The 15,877-nt window shown below is 46.2% G+C and overlaps 1 protein-coding gene across 1 annotated transcript in view; it reads left to right on the top strand.

Moving 5' to 3' along the window:
- MYO10 (myosin X) overlaps positions 1-15,380 on the top strand; it is a 221,363-nt gene extending 205,983 nt beyond the window's left edge. The window contains exons 31-41 of the mRNA XM_076007942.1: positions 981-1,123; positions 1,737-1,931; positions 2,988-3,145; positions 5,057-5,180; positions 5,763-6,060; positions 7,013-7,220; positions 8,392-8,528; positions 9,383-9,503; positions 9,943-10,398; positions 12,239-12,430; positions 13,887-15,380. Of these exons, the coding sequence (XP_075864057.1) occupies positions 981-1,123; positions 1,737-1,931; positions 2,988-3,145; positions 5,057-5,180; positions 5,763-6,060; positions 7,013-7,220; positions 8,392-8,528; positions 9,383-9,503; positions 9,943-10,398; positions 12,239-12,430; positions 13,887-13,988 (2,134 nt within the window). The 3' untranslated portion in view covers positions 13,989-15,380. The remainder of the gene's footprint in view (positions 1-980; positions 1,124-1,736; positions 1,932-2,987; positions 3,146-5,056; positions 5,181-5,762; positions 6,061-7,012; positions 7,221-8,391; positions 8,529-9,382; positions 9,504-9,942; positions 10,399-12,238; positions 12,431-13,886) is intronic.
- The last annotated feature ends 497 nt before the right edge of the window (positions 15,381-15,877 follow it).

The following is a 15,877-nucleotide window of genomic DNA, read 5'->3' as shown; positions in this document are numbered from 1 at the left end:
CAAAGCCAAAGATTTCTCATATCCTGGTATGTAAGTTCTACCTTACCTTCCTGACATCTTTCTTCTCCCACCCCCTTCATTCCTCCCGGCCAGGCATGTGATGGTCCATGCTTAGAATCTGCTCTCATCCTCAACTGCCCACCTTTATCCCTTCCCAACTATAGATAAACCCTTTTTAAAAAAAATAATTTTAAGGGGCACCTCAAGTCCAATTTTTTTGCATAGCTCTCCCTGTCTCCTGTGGTCCAGTTCTTCTTTTTCTTGAACTTTCATAGCACTTAACTATAGTGACTATTTGAAGTCTTGCAAGACTTTTGACTATTTGAAGACTTGCAAGAAAGTTCACATTCACCAGCTTATGCATTTAGATAGAGGAATTAGTACACACGAGGGCCCATGAGAAGTTCAGCCAGTGCCAGACAAAAAAGGCGAGGGAGAGTAAATTTCCATGATCACGTCATCCGTGACTAGGAAATGCACCCCTGCTAAATTGCTTTGGAAACAAAGACCCAGGCGGCTTTTTATACAAGGCATAATCAGCTGTTTAAGATGTTCCACCTATAGCTATTTGCTGATCTTCTTTTATTGCTGGTGTCAGACATTTCATTACCCACCCACAGAAATATTATCCAAGGCGGAAAGAAATTGACTTTGGAGAAACATCAAAAAAAACTTTTCCCCTGTGGTCACCTTATTTAGCCTTCCGGGAACTGAGTTCCATCTGGAAAGTTTTGCATGAAGAAATGTTTTCCTTTCCAGGACCTTCAGAACGAATGTGTTGCTCCAAGTTTAAAGGTTAATGATGCATAAAACAAATCCTGCAGAAATGAGCAAGGTCTGCCTTGATATAAAATACGAATTGCATAGCAGCGTGTATCCCCGTGACCCTTTTTCCCTGGAAGGGGGCATTTAGTCTTGGTTCAGACGGAGGTGATGCCAACAGCAGAGCTAAGAGGCTTCCTTCCCACCTTGTCACGCAGACCCAATTCGTTCGTGATCATCACGGCCAACCGGGTGCTACACTGCAACGCAGACACGCCGGAGGAGATGCACCACTGGATCACGCTGCTGCAGAGGTCCAAGGGGGACACCAGGGTGGAGGGCCAGGAGTTTATAGTGAGAGGTGAGTAGCTCCCATTGCTTCCTCTGCCATTTCCTAAAGTCTTATTTTCATTTGCATAGACATCTGCAGGATTTTTATTTTGAGCAGCTTTTTGAAGTCTGTTTTAGACTCTTGACATTTTTTTAAAAATAATCAGATAAGAAATGATCCTCGCCATTTCCTGGCAAGTAGGTAGAAATGCAACCCATCTGTAAGCATGATGCAAGTGATTGTGTGATATTTGGGGTTTCTCTTCATACTTTTTTTTTTTTTTTTTTGAGACAGAGTCTCACTCTGTTGCCCGGGCTAGAGTGCCGTGGCATCAGCCTAGCTCACAACAACCTCAAACTCCTGGGATCAAGCAATCCTGCTGCCTCAGCCTCCCGAGTAGCTGGGACTACAGGCATGAGCCACCAAGCCCAGCTAATATTTTCTATATATTTTTTAGTTGGCCAGTTAATTTCCTTCTATTTTTAGTAGAGATGGGATATCGCTCTTGCTCAGGCTGGTTTTGAACTCCTAACCTTGAGTGATCCTCCCGCCTCAGCCTTCCAGAGTGCTAGGATTATAGGCGTGAGCTACCACGCCCGGCCTCTTTGAACTTTTTAATTCACTCTTTAATCTTCCTTTCTAGGATGGTTGCACAAAGAAGTAAAGAACAGTCCAAAGATGTCTTCCCTGAAACTGAAGAAACGGTGGTTTGTACTAACCCACAATTCCCTGGATTACTACAAGAGCTCAGAAAAGAACGCCCTGAAACTCGGCACCCTGGTCCTAAACAGCCTCTGCTCGGTCGTCCCCCCGGACGAGAAGATATTCAAAGAGACAGGTAACCAGGCCATGTGTGCATAGCCAGCTGGGCCCCAGACTCCAAGCCTCAAATCTTACAAGGCCCGGGCTTATTCCAAGCAAAGGATTAAGAGTCCCACCTTGTGTGTGCACTTTGTGTTTTCCCAGCGAAGCCCTTTCCTTGTTGATTTATCTTCCAAGACTGACTGTGGTTAGCTGTATGAACACTCAGTATTTAAACCACAGTAGAGAGATTGTAATTTATGGAGTTGTAAGTAGAGTCTTATAAGGACAGGAAAATGTAAACAGATTCAGGTCATCCTACAGGAGGCTTTTATTTTTACATACCTGTGTTTTTGTCTTTTTCACCATTATATGATGAGGGTCGTATGCAACCCACAGAAGATAAATCCTGACTGTCAGTGAACTTAGCCTAGTAGCATAAAAAGAAACATGTGAGCTTAGAGGGTTTTTCTTTTTCAATTTGTGGTACTATACAAGTATTTCTAGAAGATTGTTTATTTTGATTTTTGTTGCTAGTGCTGTTTGTTTATTAACATAGGTAATAACATATTAGCATAGTTGCTCCATTCCTGCTAGGTATGGGTGATGGTTCTGTCTCAGAACACACGGACTCCCTTGCATAAGTGTTTTCTTCTGAAGAGACAGACTAAGAAAAGGAAAGGAAGGAACAGGAAGTCAGAAATCTGAGGGAAGACTTTTCACTCTTGTTCCAAGGCCCAGAGAGACAGAGATGTTAGCTTATATCCGTTATTTTCTTGCAGAGCAGACGTTTACAATTTACCTTTATACGTCTAATTCTGGCTTTATTGTAACAAGGGTTGTCTTCCCCTCTCAGCTGTAAACTCCACAGGGCAAGGGGCACCTGATTTTTGCTCGTCACAGGATACCTGGTACAGGGCAGGACCCATATAGGAATTCAGCAAGTTTTTGTTAACTGAATGATTAGCATAAAGGGACGAAGGTCAGAGACAGCATGGGCTTCTAATGCTGCTGAGTGTCTGGGACTCTGGTACAAGAACATCCCCATGGTCCCCGAGGCCAAGGTTGATGGATGTGTGTGCTGCCATCGCAGGTTATTGGAACGTCACCGTGTACGGGCGCAAGCACTGCTACCGGCTCTACACCAAGCTGCTCAACGAGGCCACCAGGTGGTCCAGCGCCATTCAAAACGTGACCGACACCAAGGCTCCGATCGACACCCCCACCCAGCAGCTGATTCAAGACATCAAGGTAAGACAAGACAAGCCCACCGGGGTGGCCCTGCGCTCTGGATTCTACCCTTGGAGCATCAAGACCTCAGCATTAGTCGAGCTTAAATTTTATTCTGTAATGAAAACTAGTATTTGGTTCTATTGGGGCTTGAGGTACCCCTGCTTTTAGGAATCTAACTGAGGTGAAATTTTATACTAAAAGTGTTTTGTCTCTGCGGAGGTGTTAGGCGAGAGGACATTGGTCTGCAGTTGAGGGTGTAGGACGCCCTGCCCACGCACGGGGATGTAGTAATTGTGTCGGGAGCCACCTGCCCTGCCGCAGGTTTCACCCCAGCCCCAGCTGGGGACCTTCTAGGCATCACACAGTAGTTCTACTCTTCTGTACAGTTTCCAGACCACGAGAGTGGATTCAGAAGGAACCCAGATGGGTCTAGAATACTTGGGGTTTCCGTCTGGCACCTCCAGACTCCTGGAAAGTTTAGTCGCTCAGTGAGTGTATGTTACATGAATGAACGAACGGCTCGGTGGCAGGCACGAGCAAAGAGGTGTCGCCCTCGGTTTCCAGGGATGGAACTGGAGACGCTGGCTACTCCGGCTGTCTTGCTCACACAGCTCGGTCCCCGTGCAGATCCAAGTCAAGGGAATTATTCTTGCTGATGTTTCCCCAAGTTTCCTGTGCAGGCAGCTTCTCAGGGCGAAAGACAGAACTGAGGCTATGACAGAAGATACTAGAATGATAGTGAGGCAGGTATTTTACTGAAGGACATCAAAGAAAATTAGCTAATCAGATCCAAGAGGCAACCCTGCTTTTGTGGAGGTGGGAGAGGGTCTAATATCAGTGGTATATCATTTCCCACCAAATTCAAGTTGGCCTCCGGATGCCAAAGTGTGATACGTTTTCTGGGTATTTGGAGCCAGTTTCCAGCAAGCCGGTGGTTCTCCAATACTCCAGAGCTTTCCATGGAACCCAAGGCGCTAGATACAAACAATTTCATTTTTACCCTTAAAAAATGATTTTTTGAAGCTTTCTTTTGAGAAAGGAATAAGAATTTCACATAACAGCAAACTTTCTCTTCAAAGCTATATTTTATCTGTTTTTGTATTTTCTACTTGATTGAAATTCAGACATTTAAAAGAGTGAACAGAATTTTCCAAATATGAAACATTGCATCTTAAGAAATGAGTCAAGTTACTCTAAAGAAGGATATACAAAATTTCTTTAAGTAATTAACAGAAAATTTTTTTTGGCTTTCCATTGGATGTTATTGAAAAAGTTTTATAGTGGAAATGAACTTAGCGTGATAGAATGATTCATTGCCTCTCCTCCAACTTTTCTGTTTATTTAAAGGTCTAAAAGTAACTTTGGCTTTTTCATATCCCAGATTAACATTTTAGGAGCATAAATACATGATGCAATCCTGTGAGGAGCTGTCTTAAATTTCAAGGGTGGAAGTGAAGGCACACAACACGGAAGAATAGTCTTCCCCAATGACTTCCTACCATGTGTAGTTTTCAGGTGTAGAGAGAGCACAAAAGGACAGTTAAAGAGATGGCAAAATGTATTTTTTAAGTGAATTAAAGATTGACGTGATTGCTGACTAAAAGAAGTTAAAATAAATTTTCTTAAGTATATATAAACCTCCCGAGGTGGGGCGGGTTTTTAAATAACTTAGGGAAATACATGAACATGCAATGAAGAGAATGAGCTATGGGAAGAATGTATTTTTGTGATTTGTCTGCAAACACAGGTTGTGAGCATCTTCGTGCTTGAAATTACCAGCACTAGATTCCTCTGCTGTTACTCCACCGGGCTTAGGGACACGAGACTTTGTATCCATATGTAGGAAAATACAGTTGATTTTGTTCGTGTCGGTATAGGTTTTTCACGGTAAGCTTGCTTTCTCTCTCATAATGGCTCGTAATTTTCAAGGAGAACTGCCTGAACTCGGACGTGGTGGAGCAGATCTACAAGCGGAACCCCATCCTCCGATACACCCACCACCCGCTGCACTCCCCACTCCTGCCCCTGCCGTATGGGGACATCAACCTCAACTGTGAGTCCGCGGTCCCCGCACTGCTCTGCAGAGGCTGTGACGCCCTTTTCCCTGCTGAGTCTTGAGCTCGAACATAGTAGCATTTCTTTTAATTCAAAGACTCTCTTAGTCCTCGTGAATGGGGAGAAAAAGATAAAATATGGTTATTATTTATCACCGAAGCAGGGATTTTAGAGTGTGGTTGCAGTCATGCAAGGATTGATTGTTGTGGTGAAAGAAAAGATTTAAAGGGAAGTCAGAAAACATCAGCACTGCCCATGAACTCAGAGTAGCCTTTAGTATACTGGACCCCCAGAACCTAAACTACTTTGTGTTCCAAATATGGAACCCATCTGGCAACAGACTAGCTTGTAAGTAAGCGTTTTATATAGTAAAAAGTTCAATTATATAACAAAACGTTGTCACTTACCCTCCTCTGCCTTTTTAGAGCTTTGTTCAGCTGATTTAAATGTGTAGGGAATGGGTGGGCACTGTCTCATGAACTGGCTGTTTTTCCCCATTTATTCTTCCTTTTATCCACTGCTCAGGTTATACTCTCTCTAAAGCCCTCGTGTGACGTCTGTGTTTATTTGCTTGTCCTAGTGCTCAAAGACAAAGGCTACACAACCCTGCAGGATGAAGCCATCAAGATATTCAATTCCCTCCAGCAGCTGGAGTCCATGTCTGACCCTATTCCAATAATCCAGGGCATCCTACAGACGGGGCATGACCTCCGACCTCTGCGAGATGAGCTTTACTGCCAGCTCATCAAACAGACCAACAAAGTGCCCCATCCCGGCAGTGTGGGCAACCTGTACAGCTGGCAGATCCTGACGTGCCTGAGCTGCACCTTTCTACCAAGTCGGGGGATTCTCAAGTATCTCAAGTTTCACCTGAAAAGGTAAAGCACGCGGGGATGTGAGGTGAGCTGGGCAAGGGGTGGTGTGATGGGTCCTCATTCAGATAAAGAGGCTCTTAAACAGAAGACACCTCGAGGCCAGGCTCAGTGGCTCACACCTGTAATCCCGGCACTCTGGGATGCCAGGGTGGGAGGATTGTTTGAGCTCCGGAGTTCGAGATCAGCCTGAGCCAAGAACAAGACCACGTCTATACTGAAAATAGAAAAAATTAGCCAGCCACAGTGGTGCATGCCTGTAGTTCCAGCTACTCGGGAGGCTGAGGCAGGAGGATCGCTTGAGCTTGGGAGTTTGAGGTTAGTGTGAGTTATGATGATGCCACTGCACTCTAGCCAGGGCGACAGAGCAAGACTCTGCCTAAGAAAAGAAAAAAAGAAGATACTTCCAATGGGGCAGGGACCTCCGGGTCACACTCCTAGGTTACCTGAGCAAGCTTAGAGAATGCAAACACCCTTTTTCTCTTTAAACCACACAAGGTTATTTTCAGGGACCCTGTCACTTCTGGTTGTAACATCCTAATGTGTAGGACATTGGATACATTCAATTACCGGGAGAAAACAAAACAGCTTGGATAGTTGTTCCAAATCAAACAGGTGGAAATAATCTGGTTGATATTTTGATTAGCTTTGGGAAGACACTGTTCATACGACAGTATGAAGCATGGTTCTTTCAAATATTAACAGTGCTGCAGAGGCGAGCTGGCATCGAAAATGCTCTCAGTCAGACACTGGCTCTGAGGGGTTTATTTTGTGTTTAAACTGAATCTGCACAGACTGAACTGGGCCCTTGCCAGGAAGTCACTAGTGCTCTGTTCACCGCTGGGGGGGGCCCCGTTCACAGTCCTGTTCTGCACCACCTTGACACGGCCCAGCCCCCCGGCCCCCGGAAGCCAGCCCTCCTCGACCTAGCCATTAACAGCCGGTGTTTGTCTCCTAGGATACGGGAACAGTTTCCAGGAACCGAAATGGAAAAATATGCCCTCTTCATCTACGAATCTCTCAAGAAAACCAAATGCAGAGAGTTTGTGCCTTCCCGAGATGAGATAGAAGCTCTGATCCACAGGCAGGAAATGACATCCACGGTGTATTGCCATGGCGGAGGCTCCTGCAAGATCACCATCAACTCCCACACCACGGCCGGGGAGGTGAGGCAGGCTCATTCCGTCTGGGGCGTTACTGCTTGTACGCCTGAGTCAGGAAGGTTGCATGTCATTTGTTGGGCTAGCATGCACGGTTGCTGTTTACAGAGTACAGCTGCTCAGTGAACAAGGAAGTAAGTGTAACCTGCAACTAACCGCACGTATAGAGAGATAGAGGTACGTATTAAGATGAGAGGAAACACAGAGTTAAACTCCTGCTGAAATATCTGAGACATAATCTTGCTAATCTGAGAAGCACCCAAGTATCTGGTAGTGATTGCAGACCTGACTCAGATATACCCACTTTTTTTTTTTTTTTTTTTTGAGACAGAGTCTCGCTTTGTTGCCCAGGCTAGAGTGAGTGCCATGGTGTCAGCCTAGCTCACAGCAACCTCAGACTCCTGGGCTCAAGCAATCCTGCTGCCTCAGCCTCCCGAGTAGCTGGGACTATAGGCATGCGCCACCATGTCCGGCTAATTTTTCCTATATATATTAGTTGGCCAATTTCTTTCTTTCTATTTTATAGTAGAGACGGGGTCTCGCTCTTGCTCAGGCTGGTTTCGAACTCCTGACCTTGAGCAATCCGCCCTCCTCGGCCTCCCAGAGTGCTAGGTTTACAGGCGTTAGCCACCGCGCCCGGCCCGGATATACCCACTTTAATGAGAGTTCATTGTATTGCTTCTGCATCAAGGTTTGCCACATGATTATCTAGAATGTTGGATCAGAATGCACGTATTCTTTTTACATTTAAACTTATTATTATAAAATTAACTGACCGAAAAAAATAGTGCAATAAAATCATCCCAAAAGGCTTCTTGTGTAGAAGAAATGTCGTCTGAAATCACTTTGGTTTCTTGGAGTTTGTGAATTTATCAGATAAAAGACAGGGCTTCAGTTCTTCATCTACTTTTCCTGCTAATATGGGTTTGCAAGATATCAGCCCAGCTTCTTCCCCTACTGATGAGCAAAATACTCTGTGTTCTTTCTTGACAAGAAAGACATAGGACTAATTTCAAGGGAACGGGGGAAAAACAGAACCTTTGAAAGTCTGGGGTGACCACATATGACGGTTTTCAGGGACTGCTTGTAGCCTCACTTGTGGCGGCAGCTCCATCTAGGTTCAGATGAAGGCACGTTCTAGAAGCCACTGAACCCCCACCCCCCACATGTCTTCCAGGTGGTGGAGAAGCTGATCCGGGGCCTCGCCATGGAGGACAGCAGGAACATGTTCGCCCTGTTTGAGTACAATGGACACGTCGACAAGGCCATTGAAAGCCGAACCATTGTGGCTGATGTTTTAGCAAAGTTTGAAAAGTAAGTTCCTTTCCCTAAAGTGCCAGAAAAGTAAAATAAGAGAAACTAACAACCAGGTTGAGAATTTGAACTTCTGTTCCATTTTTGGCTTCATCGTGTATTGGAGTTAGTTTTATTTTATGCATGTTGAAGCCTATATAATTTTCTGTTTCTCTCTGTTGATTCCTAGATAGTTGATCATGATTTAACTCGTCAGGAGTCCTGTACCCCATTCTTTCTCCCAGTCTCCCGTAGTCCTCATTTTCTTGGGATTTCTTTAATTTTTAGGTTTCCACTTATCATTAGCTTTGAAACTGAGCTAATGGACTCAAACCAACTTAACAGACTCTTCAAACTACATTTTTTTTTTATCTACCATGTAAAATGGACCTGCACTATTTGATCTACGATTTCACATCCCCTGTGTAGCACAAAAGATACTTCTGCTTGGTGTGAACACAGCCCCCATAAAAGAATATTCATGTCATTTATTATAAATGTTACTGTAATTTGTTTGAGGCTTGGTAAAGGAAATAAAGAAATATGCTTTGTTTTTTTTCTTTTTACACATTCAGCATAGTGCTTAGCTAGTGCTAATTAGACTGGCCCTTGTTAGCTCAGCATTTAACTGAGGCTGCCTGTTTGTTTTCTTAAGTTGAGACCAGAATGCAAGGTTAGGTCCCATTTCTGGGCACTCTGATAAGCCTCCCTTTTCTTGTTCCATTTGTTCCTCCATCCGCTTGTCCACGCTGTTGGCCTGGACAGAGCGTCTGTACCCTTATAGAGAATATGCCACAGAAAGTCAGCTCCCTGCGGGTCACTGAAGGCCCCTCTCTCGTTTTGCCTTCTGAGTCTATCCTGACTTTCATCCGTAGGCTGGCGGCCACGTCAGAGGCGGGGGACCTGCCGTGGAAATTCTACTTCAAACTCTACTGCTTCCTGGACACAGACAACGTGCCAAAAGACAGTGTAGAATTCGCATTTATGTTTGAACAGGTAAAAAAAGACGTTTAGAGACAGGTTTCTTTGCCGGCAAAAGAAAATGAATCCCATTAACACACCTTAGACATTTACTGCTATTCCTTAGAAGTTGGGAGTGGCTTAGATTTCCCAGCAAAAAACAAAGCTGACTGCTCTTTCACTGTTTTGCAGAATGAAACTTCTACACATTTTATTTGAACGTCCATGCTAGGAGGTGTTCTAATTGGTGGGAGAGAGACCATAAGGAATAAAATACAGAACATGGGTCAGATAGTATTTATGCTGGGGAGAAATTGAAATTTGAAGCAGCAAAAAGGGGTTAGGGTGCACTTTGCAGCAGGGCAGTCTGGGAAAGCGACAATTCGAGAGAAACCCTGGCGGGGTGAGGAAGCCACGCGGGCATCCCATTGCACAGCAGTGCCTTGAGCTGAAAGCTGACGTCCGCTCCTTTCAGGCCCACGAAGCTGTCATCCACGGCCACCACCCGGCCCCTGAGGAAAACCTGCAGGTCCTCGCTGCCCTGCGGCTGCAGTACCTGCAGGGGGATCACACCCCGCACGCCGCCATGCCGCCTCTGGAGGACGTCTACTCCCTGCAGAGGCTCAAGGCCCGCGTCAGCCAGTCCACCAGAAGCTTCACGCCGTGCGAGCGGCTGGAGAAGAGGCGGACGAGCTTCCTGGAGGGGACCCTGCGGCGGAGCTTCCGGACGGGGTCGGCCGTGGGCCGGCAGAAGGCGGAGGAGGAGCAGATGCTGGACATGTGGATTAAGGAGGAGGTCTCCTCTGCCCGAGCCAGTATCGTCGACAAGTGGAAGAAATTTCAGGGAATGAACCAGGAAGAGGCCATGGCCAAGTACATGGCCTTGATCAAGGAGTGGCCTGGCTACGGTTCGACGCTCTTCGATGTGGAGGTGAGAACGGCTGGTCGTCGGGGAGGGCAGGGTGCCGGCGTCTGAGGACGTGGCTCACGCCCAGGTCCGTGTGGAGGGCAGGCGAGATGGAGAGCTTTGCTCTCTCGCCCTCTTTCGTTAGAGCCCCCCCACATTTTTCCATTGAGACACCCCCCCCCGTCTCCCCAGAGTTTTTATCCTCTGTACTAAATGCTTCTGTAATATTAGGAATGAATGCAAAATTAAGATGTCATCTATTCTTCATTTAAAAAATAAAGGCCAGGTGCGGTGGCTCACACCTGTAATCCTGGCACTCTGGGAGGCCGAGGCAGGAGGATCGCTTGAGCTTAGGAGTTCGAGACCAGCCTGAGCAAGAGCGAGACCCCGTTTCTACTATAAATAGAAAGAAATTAGCCAAAACAACTAAAAATAGAAAAAATTAGCCAGGCACTGTGGCACATGCCTGTAGTCCCAGCTACCCAGGAGGCTGGGGCAGGAGGATTGCTTGAGTCCAGGAGTTTGAGGTTGCTGTGAGCTAGGCAGACGCCACAGCACTCTAGCCCAGGCAAAAGAGTGAGATTCTTGTCTCAAAAAATAAATAAATAAATAAATAAAACCTCTTTAGAACTCTATATACAAATTAGAAACTTTGGATATACTTGCATTTTACCTCTTTATTTTTTCCCCGCAACCCTGTTCGAAGGGAAGAATTTCTATTTTATAATGGGAATTTATCCATTAGCATCAACCCACTACTGACTTTTTTTTTTTTTAAGTAGACCATTTACTGAAAAGAAATTTTGCTGATGGTCTAGATAAGAGTTTGGCAAACTGTGGCCTGTGGTCAAATCTCTCCTGCCTTCTTTTTTATAAATCAGGTCTTATTGGGATACAGCCAAGCTCGTTGCTTTAGGTGTTTTCTCTATTTTCATGCAGAAACTGCAGGGTTGAGTAGTTGTGAAGAGACTGTATGGGCCAAGATATTGAAGCCTCAGATATTGACTATGTGGCCCTTAACAGATAAGTTTGCCAGTCCCTGGTCTAGATTAGCTCCATTTTTCTTATGATCACAATAATTCAGCATTTATCTGATGACTTTAAATTGAGGCTCCGTATAAATCTAAATATTGATTACAGACTCTAAGATCCCTTAGTGACTTTTCGTTGGTTGCCATTTTTGGTTTGCTCGGCTGATTGCTTCAATTATATTTGTTTTTAGGTATGAAAAATTCAGGTGCTTTGTATAACTCACCTCCTCTTTTCAGAGTCCCTGATTGACGCCCCTTTTGCTTGTACTGGTTCAGATCAGCCCTGTGTTGTTATCCCTGCAAATGGGCTCTTATTTTCTTCCCTCAGTCTGCACAAGGAAGCCTGTAGTTAAACCAGTGACATCCCTGTCCCTACTCTGTATCCACAAGGTCCTTGCGAAGAGCAGCCAGCACTACTCGGCATAGACCAATTTGGAGAATTCTCTGTGCTCCCAGGTTTTGTGTTTGAAGAGTAGCCATCCCAAACAGGATTGGGGGCAGAACAAGGGAGAGAAGAGTAGCCCTGGCCCAGGTTTGCTGGGGGTCTTTGTTAAACTCCTAGGCCGCTTCCTAGTAGCTAATTCAGATGACTAGTGGAATGATACCGAGAAGTGGATAGTGAAAGCAAGACTTTCACTAATTTAATTAAATAGTCAGAAGGTCAACCCACATAGAGAGCTGCCATTTCTCAATTTCCAATCCCCTCCAAGCACGTGTGCACGTTGATTACATTCGGTACTCTGTGCTTGACTCAAAGCCTGCCTTGAGTCAATTTCTTTATATGCGTCAGTTTCTTCCTGCTTTGTGATTGAACTCTTACTCCTGCCCACCAGTGCAAGGAAGGCGGCTTCCCCCAGGAACTCTGGCTGGGTGTCAGCGCGGACGCCGTCTCTGTCTACAAGCGTGGGGAGGGACGGCCGTTAGAAGTCTTCCAGTATGAACACATCCTGTCTTTCGGGGCGCCCCTGGCAAACACGTACAAGATCGTGGTTGACGAGAGGGAGCTGCTCTTTGAAACCAGCGAGGTAAGAGGCAAAAGCGAGGTAGTCCTTTCTTGCACGGCCTTGACAGAACAGAAAAACAACACCCCGTTTCCATTTGCCTTTGACCAAGTCGCTCTCTTTGAATATTTCTCTTTAAAACATGAAAATACGCTGTGGCTGTCCCTCCCCAGGTTCCAGTTCCTCAAAAGCCAAAAGCCGATAACACCAAATTTCTTCTGTATACCTGTGCAGCATAGAAATTCGGTTCCCCTGGATCAGGGAGCCTTAGAGGAAAGGAGAGAAAGGGAAATGATGTAGACATCCAAGAAGAAGTGTGTAGTTTGGCAGCGAAACCTGTGGAAGTTAGTTGATGGTTATGGCAGAGACGCGGCTCCGAGACTGAGCTCTGGTGGCATCCACGGAGCAGGAGGGAGCTGAGGGGCTTGGCCACCCCCGGCATAGCTAATTCTGGGTCGCAAAATCACACACACTAAAAAAGCCTCTAAATATGTGGGCAGTCAGCTCCAATATTCAAAAAATGCAATAATACAAGAAGCCTATTGTGGCCACACAAAGGGAGCTGCTGGCACGCACAGGTGGTAGCGGAAGTGAGCTGCCCACTGCCTGCTACGTGACTCGGGGAACAAGGAGGGCGTTCAGGTGCTGGGAGGGTGGCTGCAGCAGGCTCGCCAGGCTGGCCGGGCGATGTGCACCGAGAGGGTCCCAGGTGTCAGGATGCGGGATTTGATCAGATCCAGTAGGTAACAGGGATTCACCATGGGATCTTTGATCACGCGTGATGTAACAACAGTGGTTTTATGAACAGCAACGTGGGGCGGGTTGGATGGAAACAGAAAGCAGGGAAACGGAAGCCGGCTGTGGTGCTCTCACAAGGACCCAGGCCAGCCATGGGGAGGGTGGGCCAAAGGGGTGGCCATGATGGTGGCATCATTAGAAGGAACTAATGGGAGAGCCAGGCGTAAGGAGGTGGCTGGTATGGAACAGGAGGAGGCCTGGCATCCAGGGAGCTGACACAGCTCTCCCAGCCCCCGAGGGCCTCAGTTCCCTGTGGTTTCAGCACCATCTTGAGCATTGGATGGTCCAGTCTTTAAGTTGTGGACCATCGTTTCACATTGATTTTTAGTGGGAATAGTGATCCCAGCCCTCAGGATACCAACTGACTTTAGTGTCCTCAGGTAGGTTTGTTTTTTAATGTGCAAAATCTGACAGTTCACATCAAGCAAAATTGTCATTTTTGTGTGCAAGAACCACCAGGTGGTGCACACTGTTATTTGGAAAAGCCACAGTTCCCCTTCTATCTGGCCAGGGATAGGGAGAAGCAGCTCAACTCAGCTTCATACAGAACTCGGGCTGGGGATCAGCATCAAAGGCCGCTGGCTTTTGCGTGGAGGACGGACAGAGAACGTCCGGTTATTAGGCTGGGCCCTTGGACGGGGGTGGAGGCTCTTGACCACGTCTGTTCTGCTCGGCCCTGCAGGTGGTGGACGTGGCCAAGCTCATGAAGGCGTACATCAGCATGATCGTGAAGAAGCGCTACAGCACCACGCGCTCCGCCAGCAGCCAGGGCAGCTCCAGGTGAAGGCAGGGGTGCGCCCATGTGTCTTCGCTGTCTCAACGCGTCGCCCTCCGATGGCTCTGCTGTGCCGCGCCCAGCCAGGGGCAGAGCTGCCCAGGCTTTCTGGCCAGGCCCCTGGTCGGAGGGAGGTGTCTCCCAGGGTCCTTTCGCCCTGCCAACTTCAGCGATCCTGTATTAAGCTGTCAACCTTAACAGTCTGCACAATTTTCCAAAGCTTTACTACTCTCATAGATGACACATGCCTTAAAAAAAGAAAGAGGGGGAGAACCACGCTGCCGCCAAAGCAGCCAGAAGTGCCTTAACTTGTGGAACCAATACTAATCCACCTTCGCTGTGCTACTGAAGGGACTGCTGCCCCCGCTTTGGGGGGACTTACAGAGCTTGGAAGGGGGGCGTTATTCATCTATTATGCACTAACCTCCCAGCCCGATTTCCCTGAGTGTGAGGGAAGGTGAGGGAGTGCGGAGGGGGCCGAGAACACGAGGGGACAGTGTGTTTGAGTGGGAGTGCTGCTGGCAGCCTTCCTGGCGGACGTGTATTGACATTTTTCTTTGTTTCATCTTTTAAGTGTACGTGCTTGCCTGTGCGTGCATGTGTTCATAAACTCAACACTTTAATCATGGTTTCATGAGCATTAAAAAGCAAAGGGAAAAAGGATGTGCAATGGTGTAAACAGTCTGTCTGTATATTTTTAATAGCGCCAGAGTTAAGAGTCTCGGTTGTTACTTTATAAGGTGGTTTTATTAACAACCCGGAATCCTGGATTTTCCTGTCTTTGCTGTATTTCGAAAAACATATTTTGACTCATACTTTTGTTTTACATGTAGCAAAGTCTGCGATCTGTGTCTGCTGTATGATAAACAGATATGTGGCCTACAATATAAACTGTATTTATAAACCACTCTTCAACACCTGGCTCCAGTGCTGTTTTTAGACGAATAATGAAGTCATGTTGGAGTCTTTCATGTCTGAAAGATTTAAGTTAAAAACAAAAATGTTTCTTCGAAGGTTAGCTTGTATCATCACCCTGGATGGGTTACAGATATAACCATGTTGACTATGGGGAAAGATGCTTCATTCCTGAAAGGTATAACGTGCGAGCAAATGTTTAAAGGACCCTGACATTAAATGCTGAGGCTTTAATACAATACACACATATTTTATTCCAGGTTTATAATGGTGGTCTGAATAAGACACCTGTAAATAAGTCAGCATTTATGACCAGAAGAAGAAGAACCTGGTCTTGGACTTTTATTTTTATATGGAAAGTTGTAAAGACTTGGGCCAACTAAGTCTACCCACAAAGAAAAAAAGAAATCTGCCTTATATCCCTTATGCACAACCATGGGAAATTGTTGGCTCACAGAAAGTCTGGCAATAAATGATATTAGCTAACATGCCGTGTGTTTCCTTGATCAGAGGTGGCTGCGAATACCATGGGATGGGGGCTTGTTTTGCTTTTGGTGTTTTGGTGTTAATACTTGTGGTTTCACAGAGTGTCTGAGTATTGGATTTCATGTAATTGCTCACCATGTCTAAACACAGACCTGTAGTGGTCTCGATTGTTCTATTAGCTGCTGAGTATGACTCCAGGAAAGCCAAGAAGGTAAAAGAAGGACTGGTATAAATGGATCACAAATCTGAGAACTTGAAATGTGGTTATGTCAGACAGTCTCCTATTGCCTATCCCCAAAATGTGCCTGCTCTTGAAATCTGTGATCCTAGAACCTGCCCGCAACCTCCCTGTGGAGTAGAACATACAGGTAGGCGGTCTGGTTTTCAATTTGCCCCAAGGACCAGCCCAGGAGCTAGGGACCTGTGGAGGCATCAGGCATAAGCGAGCACCAGTTCTCTTGCAAATCACTGATTGCCACCTCTGCTCGTTCCAGGAA

Source organism: Microcebus murinus, chromosome 11 (genome assembly GCF_040939455.1).
Source record: "Microcebus murinus isolate Inina chromosome 11, M.murinus_Inina_mat1.0, whole genome shotgun sequence".
Lineage (NCBI taxonomy): Eukaryota > Metazoa > Chordata > Mammalia > Primates > Cheirogaleidae > Microcebus > Microcebus murinus.
The sequence above is the reverse complement of the archived record's forward strand: the minus strand, read 5'-3'. Positions and strand labels throughout refer to the sequence as shown.